The 17,085-nt window shown below is 43.5% G+C and overlaps 1 protein-coding gene and 1 non-coding gene across 2 annotated transcripts in view; both read left to right on the top strand.

Moving 5' to 3' along the window:
* Positions 1 to 4,686: 4,686 nt before the first annotated feature.
* On the top strand, positions 4,687 to 4,759 carry Trnaa-ugc (transfer RNA alanine (anticodon UGC)). Its single transcript has one exon. It is a non-coding gene; the product is annotated as a tRNA-Ala (tRNA).
* Positions 4,760 to 8,506: 3,747 nt separating this feature from the next.
* LOC126482010 (venom carboxylesterase-6-like) overlaps positions 8,507 to 17,085 on the top strand; it is a 143,308-nt gene continuing 134,729 nt past the window's right edge. The window contains exons 1-2 of the mRNA XM_050105978.1: positions 8,507 to 8,767; positions 13,007 to 13,144. Coding sequence (XP_049961935.1) covers positions 8,507 to 8,767; positions 13,007 to 13,144 — 399 coding nt within the window. The remainder of the gene's footprint in view (positions 8,768 to 13,006; positions 13,145 to 17,085) is intronic.

Genomic DNA, 17,085 nt, shown 5'->3' with positions numbered 1-17,085 from the left:
CAGCTGTGACTGGTAGCTATTACTATTCTAACCGAACTACTAACCTTTTGTCAACTGAAATTCCTCTATAATTATTATGGTTTGTTTCTCTATTTTGTCCCTTGATATCATCAGTAATTTTTCGTAAGAGACATTGTATAACCGTGTGCAAATTAACAGGGACAGCAACAAAGGCATAATCGTTTTTTTGGCATCTTGGCTTCTTGAGATCGTGTTTCCAAATGAAAATATTGACAGGAGTATTCTTGGTATGATGGTGGCTTCGGTATACAGAAGGACTGAGAGTACAGTGTTGTTAACTAATATTTTGCATGTGGAGAGCCTAACATACTAGCGGTGTTGGAAATGATGCGGACGTAAGGGCATGAAAGCGGAGATTTGCTGACAGCGCTAGCTCAGGGAATGGATTGGTCCGGAAAATACGTGGCACTGACGGCGTCCGCAAATCTCTGGCAAACGCTGCTGTTTGAATATCTCCGTGTCCGCATTTCTGCGGCGTTCGATGGAATTACTTAGCGCTTCGCAATTAGTCAATGACGGAATTCCAATCGTCTACCTTTATCTCCTTTTTGAAGGTGCTGAATCGCCTATATATGATAAAGATAGAGGCCTTACATAGGTGTTGTCCGCCATACTATTGTATGTAGCGTTGCAAAAAATACTGTCTATGTTTGTCTGTGTAAATCAACTCCATAAGCAACCTGAGCTATCTTTAATTGGAATCCAACCTGCATAACACTGTATACGTGTTGTATGAGTGTCAGTTTCACTCCCATTTAAGCCCTAACAGATCGTTACATGAAAAACTTAAAAATAACATTTGGTTAAGCTATATGACTGCGTATTTGATGAAAAACTGCAGGAACAAACGAACTTGTAACAATGGATACCTAAGCTACCTGACTACGTTTTTGAACAAGAATTTACAAGTGATACAGAATTTGACTTGTGCAGCAGAATTTACTGGATTATAGTACATGAGATGCTGTGCTGTGTCAATGTCTCTGTTTTGGCCGTAAGTTTTGCATTCAACTCTTTAGATGACTGCCATTTTCCATGTGGTTTATAGCAATTCGCAGCAGAAGCAGCTAAAGTATATTGTTACTAAGAATGAATTTAATAAAATGGAGTTTACTTCGGTCCTGTTAACTATTAAACAACTTCTGAGAAGGTATTTCGAAAATTAAGTCTATTTAAATCTTCAGAATTATAATGACCAATAACAGACAACGACAATGACAAAGACATAGGTACCAATAATAGCTGAGTGCCAGATTAACAAATTATTTCAAGTTCAAAGTTACATTATCATTTAATAACCACAGCATTTATTTATTAATAAGAATAATTATTATTTTTGGAGGGTAAGGAGACTCCCTTAACTGACAAGCTAAATATGGGATTACTGCAAACTCGGACTAACAATCACGAGTCTAACCCTGCAATTACTTTTGCGCTATGCTTGCGAATTTCATCTGGAATTCCCTCTGCAAGCGTAGTTCAACCATCTAAATCTCTCTTCGTTATATAAATGTAAGCAGGCCTTGAGTATGGTAAGATTTGCCATCACCGACATGAGGGCAGCATGACACGTCTTCTGTCTCCGAGCTATCGACCGACAATACTAGATCCACTCCCGCAGACAGATCTTATCTCACAACAATGCTTAGAATCTAGCTCCCATGTTTCTTCCTCAGTTTGTTACTATCGATATCTGAGTGCTTACACAATGCAAAGAATAGCGTTAAGTTGACTATATTGTTTTCAATGTAGTGGAGAGTTCTGACACACTCCTTACAGTGGAACACCGATATTCGTAGTAATTCTGCGTGTGCTTATTGAAAGACTACGTCCTTGCAACTGAATAACAACTTATAGTTTGTCCACACACTGTTCATTTGCACGTTCCGATGGAATATGACTGCTGCTCACAGCACCATCCACACACAATTTAGTGAAAACACCCGTGCAAATTCTTGAATGTAGAACGCTGCGGTTAGGAAATCGCTTGCCGTATTATCTACAACAATATTTCCTTTACAAAACCGCCGTGAAAATACCATACTGGTATACTCAAGAATTTTAAATACTCGTGGCATGCTTAAGCGACACAACTGAATTAGCCAACCAATCACTATAACAATCACAACTGAAAAATTCAATTGTGTAAAGTCAGGCCAAACTTCGCAACTTGAGCTTTGATACAAAAATGACAGTCGATAAATACACCTTTAGCAACTGCACTACCAACATGCGAAATGGAAACTTATCTCTGCAACCAGTTTTATCCCTGCAAACAAAAACAAGTTTGGACACATGTTATATGGGAAGTTTTATTCAAATTGTCCATCTCCTAAAATATTATTTGTTAGAGGACATCAAATTCGCCGTTGACTGTAGGTATTATTTATTTCACAACTGCAATTTCGGTCTTCAGGGCATTATCAAATATTACTGCAGGATCCTTTGCTTCAGCACAAGTCAGACTTTAAGTCCTCCGACATGTAACCATATCATAGTCAGAGCCGAGTCTTTTCACTGTAGGAATAGAGCAGCGTTCAAAGAGATCGAAGGTCTGTACAACGTGAAATGATGTAAATTATAATGTGTAAGAACATCGACTTATCGCGATATGTGTTGAGGATGTTAACACTGGCAATATAATTTACATCACTTCATATAATTTACATGATTTCAAAATGTACGAAATTTTGCACCCGTTCACTGCTGCTGATCCTAAGAGCGAAAAGGCTCGGTTCTTAAGATGATGGAGGATTTTATAGCTTAACATGCGTTGAAGCATATTATTTTGCAATACAGGTTGATATTGTCTTTAAGGCCGAAACTGCAATTTTTCAGAACGCTTTAGACAAGTATTACCGAGCAAAATTGTGAGGGATGGGAAAGACCCATGGTCGTTCGATAATCGCACTGGAAAGCTGCTACGAAAGCAAAGAAAGCTTCTGTACAAATTTAAACATAGCCAAAACCTCATAGATGACCAAAAACTAAAGTGTCAGCAGGGCTATTCACCAAACGTTCAATGAATACGAAAGTAAAACTGTAGCTACCAACTTGTGAGGAAATTCTAAGAAAGTCTGGTCTTACGTTAAATCAGAAAACGGATCGGAGCCATCTGTCCACACACTCTGTGACCATAATGGCACTGAAAGAGAGAATGACACAGAAAAGCCTAAAAGCAAACTCTTTTTCTAAAACTGTTTCTTAGAGAAAGATCACGCTGCATTTCCGCGTTTAAATCGTCGCACGAAAGACAAAATGACAGATATCGGAAAAAAGTGACTAAGTGAGAGAAAGAACAACTGAAATCGCTAAACAGAGGAAAGGCCACTGGACCTGACGTTATAGCATTTCCATACTACACATATGCGAAAGAACTTGTCCCTCTTCTAGCAGCAGTGTACGTTAGGTCTCTTGGAGAGCGAACCATTTCGAATAATTAGATAAAAGTGCAGATGATTCCCGTTTTCAAGAAGGGACTTTGAACGGACACAGAAAACAATAGACCAGATATCGGTCTGCTGTAGACTTTTGGAACATGTTTTACTCTCGCATATTATGACGTTTCTGGAGGCCGAAAATTTCCTCTGTAGGAACTAACGTGAGTTCCGAAAACAACAATCGTGTGAAAATCAGCTCGCTCTGTTCGTCTAAGAGACAGAGAAAGCAGTAGACACAGGCGCTTACGTGGATACCGTTTACCTTGACTTCCGAAAGCCATTTGAGTACAGTTGTGCACTGCCGCCTAATGAACAAAATACGAGCGTATGGAATAGCAGACCAGCCGTGTGACTGGACTGAAGAGTTCCTAGCAAACAGAACACATCTCAGCGTGATAAACGGAGAGAAGTCTTCAGACACAAAAGCAGTTTCGGATGTGCCGCAGGATAGTGTTATAGGACCAGTACTTTTCACAATATGTATATAAACGACCCATTAGATGACGTCAGAAGTTCCGTCAGGCTTTTCACGTTGTATACAGGTAGGTCATGACGCTATAAAACTGTAGCGAAATGCAGGAAGACCTGCACGGGATCTAGGTTGGCAGTTGACCCTCATCACAAGGAAATATAATGTATTGCGAATATATAGGCAGAAAGACCCGTTATTCTATGATCAAAAAATTGCAGAACAATCACTGGAGGTAGTTACTTTCATACAATGTATAGTAGTATGCGAAACGATAGATTTGAAGTGTAACAACCACATAAAATTAATAGCTAGTAAGTCAGATGCCAGACTGAGATTAATTGGAAGAATCCTGAGGAGGTATAGTCCACCAACAAAGGAAGTAGCTTACAAAACACACGTTCGATCAATAGTTGAATATTGCTTATCAGTATGGGAGTCGTACCACACAGGACTGATATTTATTTATTTAATTATTTAGTCTTGACGATTACAGCCCATTATCTGAGAAGCTAAAATAGGCAGTAAGAATCCCATTTTCTTGGATAACAATAAATACATATATTAACCATTTATTTGTGATGCTGAATTTTAATTTTTAAAACTACTTATACTACCCAAAACTACAATAAAACCCTTAACCAGTTACCCAAATACTAATACTACATCGCCACTACAGAATCTGCCATGTTTATTTCATTTATTTTGGTGCACATAACCTGTAGATTCATCTACTGGCTCCACCCTCAGATACCGAGCGAGGTGGTGCAGTGGTTAGCACACTGGACTTGCATTCGGGAGGACGACGGTTCAATCCCGTCTCCGGCCATCCTGATTTAGGTTTTCCGTGATTTCCCTAAATCGCTTCAGGCAAATGCCGGGATGGTTCCTTTGAAAGGGCACGGCCGATTTCCTTCCCCATCCTTCCCTCACCCGAGCTTGCGCTCCGTCTCTAATGACCTCGTTGTCGACGGGACGTTAAACACTAATATCCTCCTCCTCCTCCACCCTCATAATACCCTGGTCAACAGTCACCCTCTGTTTGATACCTAGGGCGTCAAACAGCACGTCAAGAGGAGGAGGAGGAGGAGATTAGTGTTTAACGTCCCGTCGACAACGAGGTCATTAGAGAGGGAGCACAAGCTCGGATTAGGGAAGGATGGGGAAGGAAATCGGCCGTGCCCTTTCGAAGGAACCATCCCGGCATTTGCCTGAAGTGATCTAGGGAAATCACGGAAAACCTAAATCAGGATGGCCGGACGTGGGATTGAACCGTCGTCCTCCCGAATGCGAGTCCAGTGTGCTAACCACTGCGCCACCTCGCTCGGTAAACAGCACGTCAACAGCGTGTCTACTATAACAAGCAATTCCACCAATCACTGTTACCTCTTAAAGCCCACACTTTCATTATCACTTGCACCAACGCAATGTAAATTGTTGAGAAACTATTTCATTCGGTGGTCGCCGACCTCAGTTGTCTTCTCTACATCTGCAAGGTATTTTGTCTAGCCGGAGTGGCAACATGCTGACGAGTGGTTCAATACCTCGTGAAATCTTCCTTGGCCTTCCTGGATACTGATGCGCCAAGTCGACTCGCTCCCTAATGCAACTCTTGGAATCAAAATCCTTTATGTCTGTTGGCCATTACACGCCAGATACAGTCAGGTAATGTATCATTACACTCGCCTGGTTAATAAATCTCATTTTTAGTCTTTCCCTGATGCTAGGGAGAAATGAACACTGAAACGTCCCCTTAGAAAAATTATACAAGACTGTGCTTAAACTGACACACAATATTTTTTAGCGCAACGCAATCTGACTTTCAAAAACCCCTACAAAAGAATGGCCCTGACTAACATTAACCTATACCTTTCACAAATCACTTACCTCACCAAAAATCTTCGTTACTCGAACTACTGCAATACAGCGAGCGCCACTACTGCCAGCTAAATAAAGGATTCAAACTACGGAAGGCACTAACTACTGATAGGCATAGTTAGCAAATGAAAGATTTTAATAGAGAACAAACAATGTATTTACCTTAATAGTCATAATTGACATCCAGTCTTACAAATTTCAAAACTCCGCCATCTCTCTCCCCACATCCACCACTAGTGGCGGCTCACCTCCGACTGCGCAACGCTACGCGCTGTTAACATCCAGCTGCCGCTGCCCAACACTACAATGGCAGACAACAATGCAAACTAGCCACAGACTGCACACAGCACAGCCAGTGATTTTCATACAGAGCGCTACGTAACGTTGCCAATAAGAAAACATAAACAGCCTACTTACAACACGTTTTCCTGCCTGTGTCTGAAGTGTCCCACTCATTTTTCTACAGTTATAATACCTGAATTTTTAATAACTTTTTCGTATTAGCATCAGTTCCAAGCATTCTTGGGACTTCCATTTGATTGCTTTTCTTTAACTAGTAATTTCCAAATCCAGTTGATGTATTCCTGTAATTACTAACGAAGTATCATTCGAGGTAGTGTCCGCCCCGATAGCAGCCGGCACAGTAGCTGAGCGTGTTCGGTCAGAGGGTTTAACTGTCCTCTGTAATAAAAAACTGAGTTAATCGATCACCAACGAACTTAAACGGATGTCTTACGACGTCCGCCCCGAGCATATGCAACGAACATAACCAAACAAAATGGGAATTTAAAGAAAAAAAAAATAGCTGAATGGTCAGCGTGACGGACTACTGTCCTCAGGGGCCCGGGTTGGATTCCCGGCTGGGTCGGGGATTTTCTCCGCTCATGGAATGGGTATTGTGTTGTTTTCATCATCATTTCATCCCCTTCCGGCGTGCAGGTCGCCCAATGTGGCGTCGAATGTAATAAGACGTGCACCAAGGAGGCCGGACCTGCCTCGTAAGGGGTCTCCCGGCCAATGACGCCAAACGCTTATTTCCATTTTCCATTCGAGGTAGTGCAGTAGGCACTCGTTAACGTTAGTAACACTCCTCACTGAACTCTTCTCACTAATGGGGCTGGCTTCACTAGGTGCAATCCATGAGCCCAAACGTTAGCCCCATTTCCTACGACTGATGCTAATACGGTTGGGCGGTATACTCTGTTTTCGAAGGAAGAGGAAATTGCCTATTTGCAATGTTTATAATTTCGTTTATGATGTTTGTCTGCTTCCTCTACATTATGTGCAAAGTTACGACATTTGTTCAGAGATACCCCTAGCGAATCCGTCACTGCTCTTCTTCTAATCCTACATCATTTAATTTTATTTGATGGTTTCTTGCTAGTTTCCCTTTCCGTAGGAGGTATGTTATTTTGTGAGATGCTACTAATAATTTTACTCTTTGACACAAGGCACGACTCATAGAGAAGATCCGAAAAACAATAGTGCGGTTCGTTACAGGTTCATTTAGTAAACACGAAAGCGTCACGGAATGCTTAGCTAACTCCAGTGACAGATGCTGCAGGAGAGTCGTTCTGCATCACCTCACGTTCAACTGTTGGAATTCCGAGGATGTACATTTCTAGATGAGTCACCAAATATATTGCGACATCCTACGTGTATCTCACGAAAAGACCGTGAAGGCAAAATTAGAGAGATTAGAGCCCGTACAAGGCTTACTAGCAATCTTTCTTCCAGCGAACAATACGAAACTTGAACAGGAAAAGTTTGACAACGCACGAACCTGTGTTCAGTGTATGCCGCCTTTAGAATCTGAAGATGGTCATTGTATGGCCGAAACCGGTTATGACTGTGTCATAAACATGTGATTGTGTCTATTAATAAACAAAAAATTTTTTTAAAAATTATCACGCACTCCATAGACAAAATGTCGTTTTTTCCAAAAGGGGGAAATGACACGGGTTCACAAAGTACCCTTCGCGAAACACCGTGAGGTGGTTTGCGGTGTGTAAATTGGGTTGGGTTGGTTTCTTTTGGGGGAAGAGACCAAACAGCGAGGTCATCGGTCTCATCGGATTAGGGAAGGACGGGGAAGGAAGTCGGCCGTGCCCTTTCAAAGGCACCATTCCAGCATTTGCCTGAAGCGATTTAGGAAAATCACGGAAAACCTAAATGAGGATGGCCGGACGCGGGATTGAACCATCGTCCTCCCGAATGCGAGTCCAGTGCTAACCACTGCGCCACCTGTAGACGTAGCTGTAGAAATGAATAATGTCTGCAGCCGACAGCGAGTATGATGTGCTTTAACAAATTCTGCATGACATAAGAAGTTAAAATACTAGCTATTCCTCGTGAAACATCGTGTGTGTCAGAAAGTTAAGATTTGAAGAAATGACTGTCTTACAATAATGTTTACGTTTAGAGAACTGTTGAACCTGAGACATTCGCAACTAATCAAAGGTACATTGGCAGGTGCTTTTTTTATCAGCTGAAAGGCATTATTCAGATCACTTCTGATGGGGACGCCGTTAAGAAACTTCGGGTTTTCTGTAGCTGACTTGTATTCGCCACTGACGTGTCTCTGAAGAGCCTGACGTGTCTGAATGCTGCAGGACGGTTCAGAAGTGGCAGATGTCGGTGTCGATAAGATAAGTCGCTGTGCCGCAGCGGCAGTGTGGCGGCGGCGTATACCGGCGCCATGCGAGCCTGCTGGAGGACGTGGTGCGTCGCCCTGGCCTGCTGCCTGTGGCTTCTGGGGCCAGCCCCGGCCCCAGCCCGCGGCGCCGACCAGCATGGGGAGGGGGAGGCGGGGGCGGAGGCGGAGGACGCGGCGCCGGTCGTCGAAATAGCCGACGGCAAGGTGCGCGGCCGAGTGATGACGTCACGAAGCGGCCGCCGCTTCTACGCCTACCTCGGCATCCCGTACGCAGAGCCACCCGTGGGGCCGCTGCGCTTCGGGGTGAGTGCACGCAGCCACCAAGCGCTGTGAGACTGACGTTCAAAACTGATTTGGGCACATTCATCTTGTGCAACGTTCTTATTGTAATTCGACAGTAATAATGTTCCATGTGAATCAGACTCAGTCTGTTAGAAGCTGTTTGTTCTCTTAACCACTTGAGGCGAATGACAGTATCACTCTTTTGTATAGGACACAATCGATTTCCTTCCATTTTATCTTCTCAACCGTCAGGTTGTTGGGTAGCAAGCGCCATCCGCTGTTTATCACTATTACGCTTTTCAAACTCAGCTGTTTTACTTCTTGCATTACTAGTACCCTTGTTTTATGTAGTTATTAATGTTTTCCCCAAGGCTTCGCCTGTGTATGTGTTCAACAAATGAACACAGCTCTTCCTCCCTCAGTTTGTCCATGTGGTCCTCCCATCAATATCTACACTACTGGCCATCAAAATTGCTACACCAAAAAGAAATGCAGATGATAAACGGGTATTCATTGGACAAACATATTATACTAGAACTGACATGTGATTAGATTTTCACGCGATTTGGGTGCATAGATACTGAGAAATCAATACCAAGAACAAACACCTCTGGCCGTAATAACGGCCTTGATACTGCTGGGCATTGAGTCAAACAGAGCTTGTGTGGCGTGTACATGTACAGCTTCCCATGCAGCTTTAACACTATACCACAGTTCATCAAGAGTAGTGACTGGCGTATTGTGACGAGCCAGTTGCTCGCCCACCATTGACCAGACGTTTTCAGTTTGTGAAAGATCTGGAGAATGTGCTGGCCGGGGCAGCAGTCGAACATTTTCTGTATCCAGAAAGGCCCGTACAAGACCTGCAACATGCGGTCGTGCATTATCCTGCTGAAATGTAGGGTTTCGTAGGGATCGAATGATGGGTAGAGCCACGGGTCGTAACACATCTGAAATGTAACGTCCACTGTTCAAAGTTCTGTCAATGCGAACAAGGGGTGACTGAGACGTGTAACCAATGGCACCCCATACCATCACGCCGGGTGATACGCCAGTATGACGATGACGAATACACGCTTGCAATGTGCGTTCACCGCGATGTCGCCAAACACGGATGCGACCATCATGATGCTGTAAATAGAACCTGGAATCATCCGAAAAAAATGACGTTTTGCTATTCGTGCACCCAGGTTCGTCGTTGAGTACACCATCGCAGGCGTTCTTGTCTGTGATGCAGCATCAAGGGTTACCGCAGCCATGGTCTCCGAGCTGATAGTCCGTGCTGCTGCAAACGTCGTCGAACCGTTCGTGCAGATGGTTGTTGTCTTGCAAACGTCCCCATCTGTTAACTCAGGGATCGTGACGTGGCTGCACGATCCGTTACAGCCATGCGGATAAGATGCCTATCATCTTGACTGCTAGTGATACGAGGCCATTGGGATCCAGCACGGCGTTCCGTATTACTCTCCTGAACCCACCGATTCCATATTCTGCTAACAGTAATTGGATCTCGACCAACGCGACCAGCAGTGTCGCGATACGATAAACCGCAATCGAGATAGGCTACAATCCGACCTTTATCAAAGTCAGAAACGTGATGGTACGCATTTCTCCTCCTTACACGAGGCATCACAACAACTTTACTCCAGGCAACGCCGGTCAACTGCTGTTTGTGTATGAGAAATCGGTTGGAAATTTTCCTCATGTCAGCACGTTGTAGGTGTAGCCACCGGCGCCAACCTTGTGTGAATGCTCTGAAAACCTAATCATTTGCATATCACAGCATCTTCTTCCTGTCGGTTAAATTTCGCGTCTGTAGCACGTCATCTTCGTGGTGTAGCAATTTTAATGGCCAGTTGTGTATTTCCTCCTCCCCATTCATCTTCTCATCTCCCTCTCCCACTCTCTTTCACCATTTCCTCCATCTCTTCTCTCACCATATCTTCCTCCCCACTCCCTTTGAACATGTCAGTCTCCCCCCATCTCTTTTCATTTTCACCTCTGGCTCTTCCTTTTCCACCTGTCCACTACCCATCTATATCTTCCATCTGCCTCATGCACCTTCCCCTTCTCTCCTCTCTCTGTCCAGTTGCTCCGCCCTCTTATATTGTCCTTTCCCTCCTTCCCCAGTCATGCTCATCAGCGCTTTATAGCTTCTGCAATACCCTTAAGCAAAGTTGGCTGTACTATTGCCACAACACATTATGTCATGCAGGGCTGACCACACATCAGGGCCTGAATATCATTAATTTTCCCTTGTCATAAAGGTCGCCTTGCAATGCAGCTCTATAAATCAGCCTCATGCTACTGCAGCACATCACACCTGTCATGCCAGGAAGCTTACATGTTGGGGCCCAGGAAACAGTTTCTTGTTCTGACATATAGATTGCCCTGCAAAGCAGGTTGATTTGGTGCAGAAATACTGCTCCTACAACATATGCCTGTTCTGCATGCAACCTACACACAGGGACTGAAAAACACATTTTTTTCTTGGATCTCTGGTGCTATTGGAGCTAGGATACTACAAATCCCACAGTGCTGAGACTCATGAGGCCTGCTATTTCTGTGCCAAATTTAGTTGAAAACGATCCATGGGTGAGAGAGAGGAGATAATGGGCATACGCACATACACTCTGCCCTATCCTTTTGGCCCTCTTTTCTTCCAAAATGCGGGGGCAACATGTTAATTGTATCATTTTTCCTATTAATCTAGATTCCCGTTTTACTCTTGTTTGATTCATTAATTTTTTTCAGTTCATGATGCTATTACCATGCATCACCATCACCAAATTTAAAAAGTCAGAAATATATTTTTAACTGCTTCTCAATGGGTACAATACTATTTTGCTATATTTTACTGAAGTGCTTCTTCGTCTTCATTCGAATATTGTTTTTCAGTTTACCTCTTGCTCACAAACGATGCTTTTCCATGGGCTTATCCCAACACTTACATCCTTTATATTCTTTCCATATGGCGTAGTGAGTCTTCACGCACAACGGGATTCTTTTACAACAGTCAGCTTTTCTCCTGACAACAATATGTTTGCATCGTTCTCTCAGGTCCCACAACATTTTATTTTTGAAGTTAAAATATTCTGGGTCACGTAATATTTCCTCTAAAAGAATCGACGTTTCGACCCCTCTATTGGATTTTCCGGTGTCTACTACTGCTAGAACACTAGCAGTAGTGGACACTGGAAGATGCTGATGAAGATCCCAGCAGAGGGGTCGAAACGCCGATTATTGTATGGGAAATATGACGCTGCCTAATAACTCAGGAGATTTTAACTTCAGTGACAATGCCCACGAAAGCCTGCAGACTTACATTTTATTTTTGTTTATTTGTTCTATATTCTTGTGCAATAAGAGCTTGGCTCTGTCTCTGGTGACCCAATCACTGACATGACGTTTTATGTCATTGAGCTTACGATTTGATACTACCCACAGATGTCATATTTTCTTTATTCGTCTGCTATTGTATCAATTCGATATCAGACTTATATGTACAAAAATCCAGCGATGCCAGATCCGACTGCTCGTCCTTGATCGTAAGCTCTCGAATGATGTCTAGCAGACATGTTGCCTTACCACAGGGAATATCCCATTAATAGGCTCCACAACTATCTTCGTCAAACACCATACTACATGAACTGTCGGATATATAAAGAGCTTTCGTGCACAAGCTTCGCTGGGAAATATGTCCCGCCATCAACCTTTCATTTTACTACCATTGATTGGGTGTTCCATAGCAGTTGTCGGATGTTCCGTAGCATTTTTCAGTTATTTTAGCACGTTGTTCCTTAGTAGCTCAAGCACTGTGGATGCTCATAGTTCTGTACGTCTTAGCACAAGTCCTATCATCCTGTCTCTTTCCCCAGTAAGCGATTTTCATAAAATTTTGTTTCCTCGCTAAAAACTTAAGACTGTAGCGCTTGATACAACGTGCCATTGTAATTTTAAGCTTCTCTTCCTTGCATGGCATTCCAAATACTTTCAGCTACTTTTTTGCAAGTTTTCCACTGTTTTCAATTCGCTGTAGTCTGTTACTGTGTTCCAAACGCATAGTTCCAAAAGCACCTCAGTGCTGGATCGTGTGTAATACCAGTAAATTTGGTTGCTACGCTAGCAATATTTGTACTTTACGAAAATGCTTTCAGAGGCTGTCACAGATGTTAGCAAAGTGCCGATTATCTTTTACTGTCCTCAGTAAAGTGTAGGTATGTCTCTTCTGTCTAATAAACACTAATTGTTTGTTTGCAGTTACCCATACCGCCAGAGAAATGGGACGACGTGCTGAATGCCACGAAGGAAGGCAGTCCGTGCCCACAGCTGACATACCCAGAACTCAAGTACAGGGGCAAGGAGGACTGTCTCTACTTGAACATCTTCACCCATCAGGTAGGAACAACACTGACAACTCAGCCGTGGTCCATCAGAATGCGATGCGGCGTGTGAGGTCCCACTGCCTTCTCCTGAAGAAATTATACTGCTGAGTACTATTTTCATTGCCAGCGGTCTTGCTGCAGTGGTAACACCGGTTCCCGTCAGATCACCGAAGTTAAGAGCTGTCGGGCTGGGTTAGCACTTGGATGGGTGACCATCCGGTCTGCCGAGCGTTGGTGGCAAGCGGGATGCACTCAGCCCTTGTGAGAAGCTACTTGATTGAGAAGTAGCGGCTCCGGTCTCGGAAACTGACATACGGCCGGGAGAGCGGTGTGCTGACCACGTGCCCCTCCATATCCATATCCAGTGACGCCTGTGGGCTGAGGATGACACGGCGGCCGGTCGGTACCCTTGGGCCTTCCGAGGCCTGTTCGGACAGGGTTTACTTTAGTTTAGTTTACTATTTTCATTTTCCGTTTAGCAAGGTAGCATTCGCAATTGAGTCACCTGTGGGCGTATGTGCTGTGGACGGCATGTTGTCGTGCGTTTTATGACAGCTGTTCATTACATGGCGAAGCACTCGTGGATGAGTCAGGCTGCTAAATTATTCGCTGAATGGTGAAAAAAGTATGAACATGTAATAGGGAAGGGCTACAAACAGAGATTCCTCTATGTAGTTTGGAGGCTTTCGTTCAAATGCGTTGGTTATTTTTATATACTTCAACAAATAATTTCTTTTTTAATTTTCTTAATTTTTAGGTCTACTATCAGCGTATGAATTATACAGCGACTCATTCAGTGGCCAAATAATTTAGGCTCTGATAATCCCACAGAACCAGAGAAAGTAATATAAATAAGAGGTGGTTAACACAATACTTTAAACTCTATGTTCCAATACACAGCATCTTAATGAGGTGGGAGAAATTATCATTCATGGGCTGTCATTATTGCTTATAAGTGGCGCAAAGCACATTACCCTGTACCATAAGCAACACATAGATGAACGACACTGTAAACTCACCAATTGGAAGGAATATTACTGGAGACAGTGAATCGGACAGTATAAATACATTGTAAGTATCTCTAGCAGGAGCATCCAAAACTGAAGGCAGATACCATCAGTGATGAGCAATTGTAGATGAAAAGTGATCTTGAGTGATTGAGAATAGTTTGTCTCAAACCATAGATGGAATCGACACATTATAAATCAGTTAGCACACCATAACACCACCGCATCCGAATTTTACTGTTGGCACTACACACGCTGGCAGATGACGTTCACCGGGCATTCGCCATGCCCACACCCTTCCATCGGATCGCCACATTGTGTACTGTGATTCGTCGCTCCACACATCGTTTTTCCACTGTTCAATCGTCCAATGTTTACGCTCCTTACACCAAGGGAGGCGTCGTTTGGCGTTTACCGGTGTGATGTGTAGCTTATGAGCAGCCGCTCGACTACTAAATCCAAGTTTTCTCACTTTCCGCCTAACTGTCATAGTACTTGCAGTGTATCCTGATGCAGTTTGGAATTCCTGTGTGATGGTCTCGATTGACGTCTGCCTATTATACATTACGACCCTCTTCAACTGACGGCGGTCTCTGTCAGTCAACAGATGAGGTCGGCCCGTACGCTTTTGTGCTGTGCTTGTCCCTTCACGTGTCCCTTCACTATTACACCGGAAAAAATGAACCTAGGGATGTTTAAGAGAGTGAAAATCTCGCGTATAGACGTATGACACAAGTGACACCCAATCATCTGACCACGTTCAAAGTCCGTGAGTTCCGCGGAGCGCCCCATTCTGCTTTCTCACGATGTCTAATAACTATTGAGGTCGCTGATATGGAGTACCGGCAGTATGTGGCAGAACAATGCACCTAATAGGAAAAAAGTATGTTTTTGGTGGTGTCCGGATACTTTTGATCACATGGTGTACATTTCTGTAGTCAGTGCTAAGTGATGCATGAGCTGGTGTAAAGAGTAACGCCACTGGACCGAAGATGAGTAATTTGAAGCTATGAATCAAGCTACATAGCCTGTGGCAGTCCGATAGAAGGGTTTGGCTTCGGCCAAAGCCCGAAGAACTTTACCTGCCATCATTTGTACTACCAATAGTGAAGTACAGAGGAGTTGGCGTTACGGCATGGTGGTGTTTTTCAAGGTTATGGTGTGGTCGCTTTATTGTCTTTAAGAGAGCGCTATGGGATATGGACACAGTTTACAGTACTGCGTACTGAGTACAATAGATGAACAGTTTGCAGACAATATTTGTTTATTTAAGCGAGACAATGCGTCATTTCATAAAGTAGCTTCTATGAGGCAATGGCTTGTAGACGATAATATTTTTGGAATGGACTGGCAAGTCGAGACTCCCGACATGAATCCAATGGAACATCTTTGGGCTGAGTTAGAACATCGACTTTGCTACAGGTCCCTGCGTAATACACAACTACCTTCTCTGATTTTGGCTCCTGAGCAAGAACGGGTTGACTTTCCTCCACGGGCATTCAGGCACTTCCTTGAAAGTGTTCCCAGCAGAGTTCAAGCTGTCAAAAGGTGAAGGGTGGAGGACACATCACATGTCAGTGTCCACTAATAGGTTACGAGTACTTTTATCAGATGGAGTACGTTACAGATGATCTGAAATCAAATGTTGAGTGAGAAATTTATGTGGTCTAATTTATCTTGTCCTTCGAGTATTGTCTGCTAGCACGAGTGCCCGAGTTCATATAACCATCTGTGATACGACGTCGTTTGATAATCTTACAGATAAACTTCAAGACTTCAGTTAGATCAATTATCCCACACATATTCCGTCGTTTTTAAGGCAGGGATCCGTTGCAGATTACCTCACTTACCACTACTGATGGAACAAAACCGTAAAATGCATGATGAATGATGAGTCAAGATTCTTTTTAGGACACAAAAGTGAAAGGATCAAACGGCAGCATAACATCTGATGCACTTTTTGGGGCCAATTTGAGGACTTAACCATGGACTTATTCTGAGACAAGCCCATTATTTTTGGTTCTTCTGGAGGGAACGCTGACATCCCATTGATATGTTTACATGTACGAGAAAAAATGGCTCTGAGCACTATGGGACTTAACATCTCAGGTCATTAGTCCCCTAGAACCTAGAACTACTTAAACCTAACTAACCTAAGGACATCACACACATCCATGCCCGAGGCAGGATTCGAACCTGCGACCGTAGCCATGTACGAGAACCTTCCATTCTCATTCACAGCAGTATCTTCATAGTTTGCAGTATTCTGTTTTACAACACGCCGTTCGTTCTTTTACACATAGTCATTGCGCTTTGTCAATCAAGCTTCTAGCTAACAGATTTCATTCGTGTAGTGCTACTGCTGCAGCCTTTTCGCTGGACACAGTACGTTTTCCCAGCCTAAATTTCTTTATATATGCGAACGGGTGGAAGTCAGCGATTACCACATTTACGAACAGGTTGGACGTTCCTACATTCGATCAGTATTCCCATTGCCAGAACACCTTTGAAGGCAGGTGCGTTATGCTCATGGAAGATGACATTTTTCTTTTTCAGTCGAGGCCTTCCATCTGTTACTCCGCTTGACAAAAACAGTGAAGCACGCAGGGAACATGGTCGGATATCAGTGTACCTTCGTACCCGTACACAACGTCGGCAGTCACGTAAATGATTAGAGTTGCAGTTCTCAGTAGAATCGCCACACGAGTGCATTAGTTTCGTTCGTGTTTAGTGTTGTTATCAAGCCTAGTAGGGTACATACGGGGCTTAAACAGCATCAGATGCTGAGTAATCACCGTGAAGGACACAGAGAAGCAGCGCAATTGTGTGAGACAGAGTTATCAGCACCGGCTAGGCTTTGAAATGGGCATCATTGTTGGTTTACATTTAACCGGCAGTATGAATCGTGAGAATCAGACTTGAGGGGCATTCGGAAGCGCGAGGGCAG

The sequence above is a fragment of the Schistocerca serialis genome, chromosome 5 (genome assembly GCF_023864345.2).
Source record: "Schistocerca serialis cubense isolate TAMUIC-IGC-003099 chromosome 5, iqSchSeri2.2, whole genome shotgun sequence".
Taxonomy (NCBI): Eukaryota; Metazoa; Arthropoda; class Insecta; order Orthoptera; family Acrididae; genus Schistocerca; species Schistocerca serialis.
This window is presented reverse-complemented; position numbering and strand designations above follow the sequence as displayed.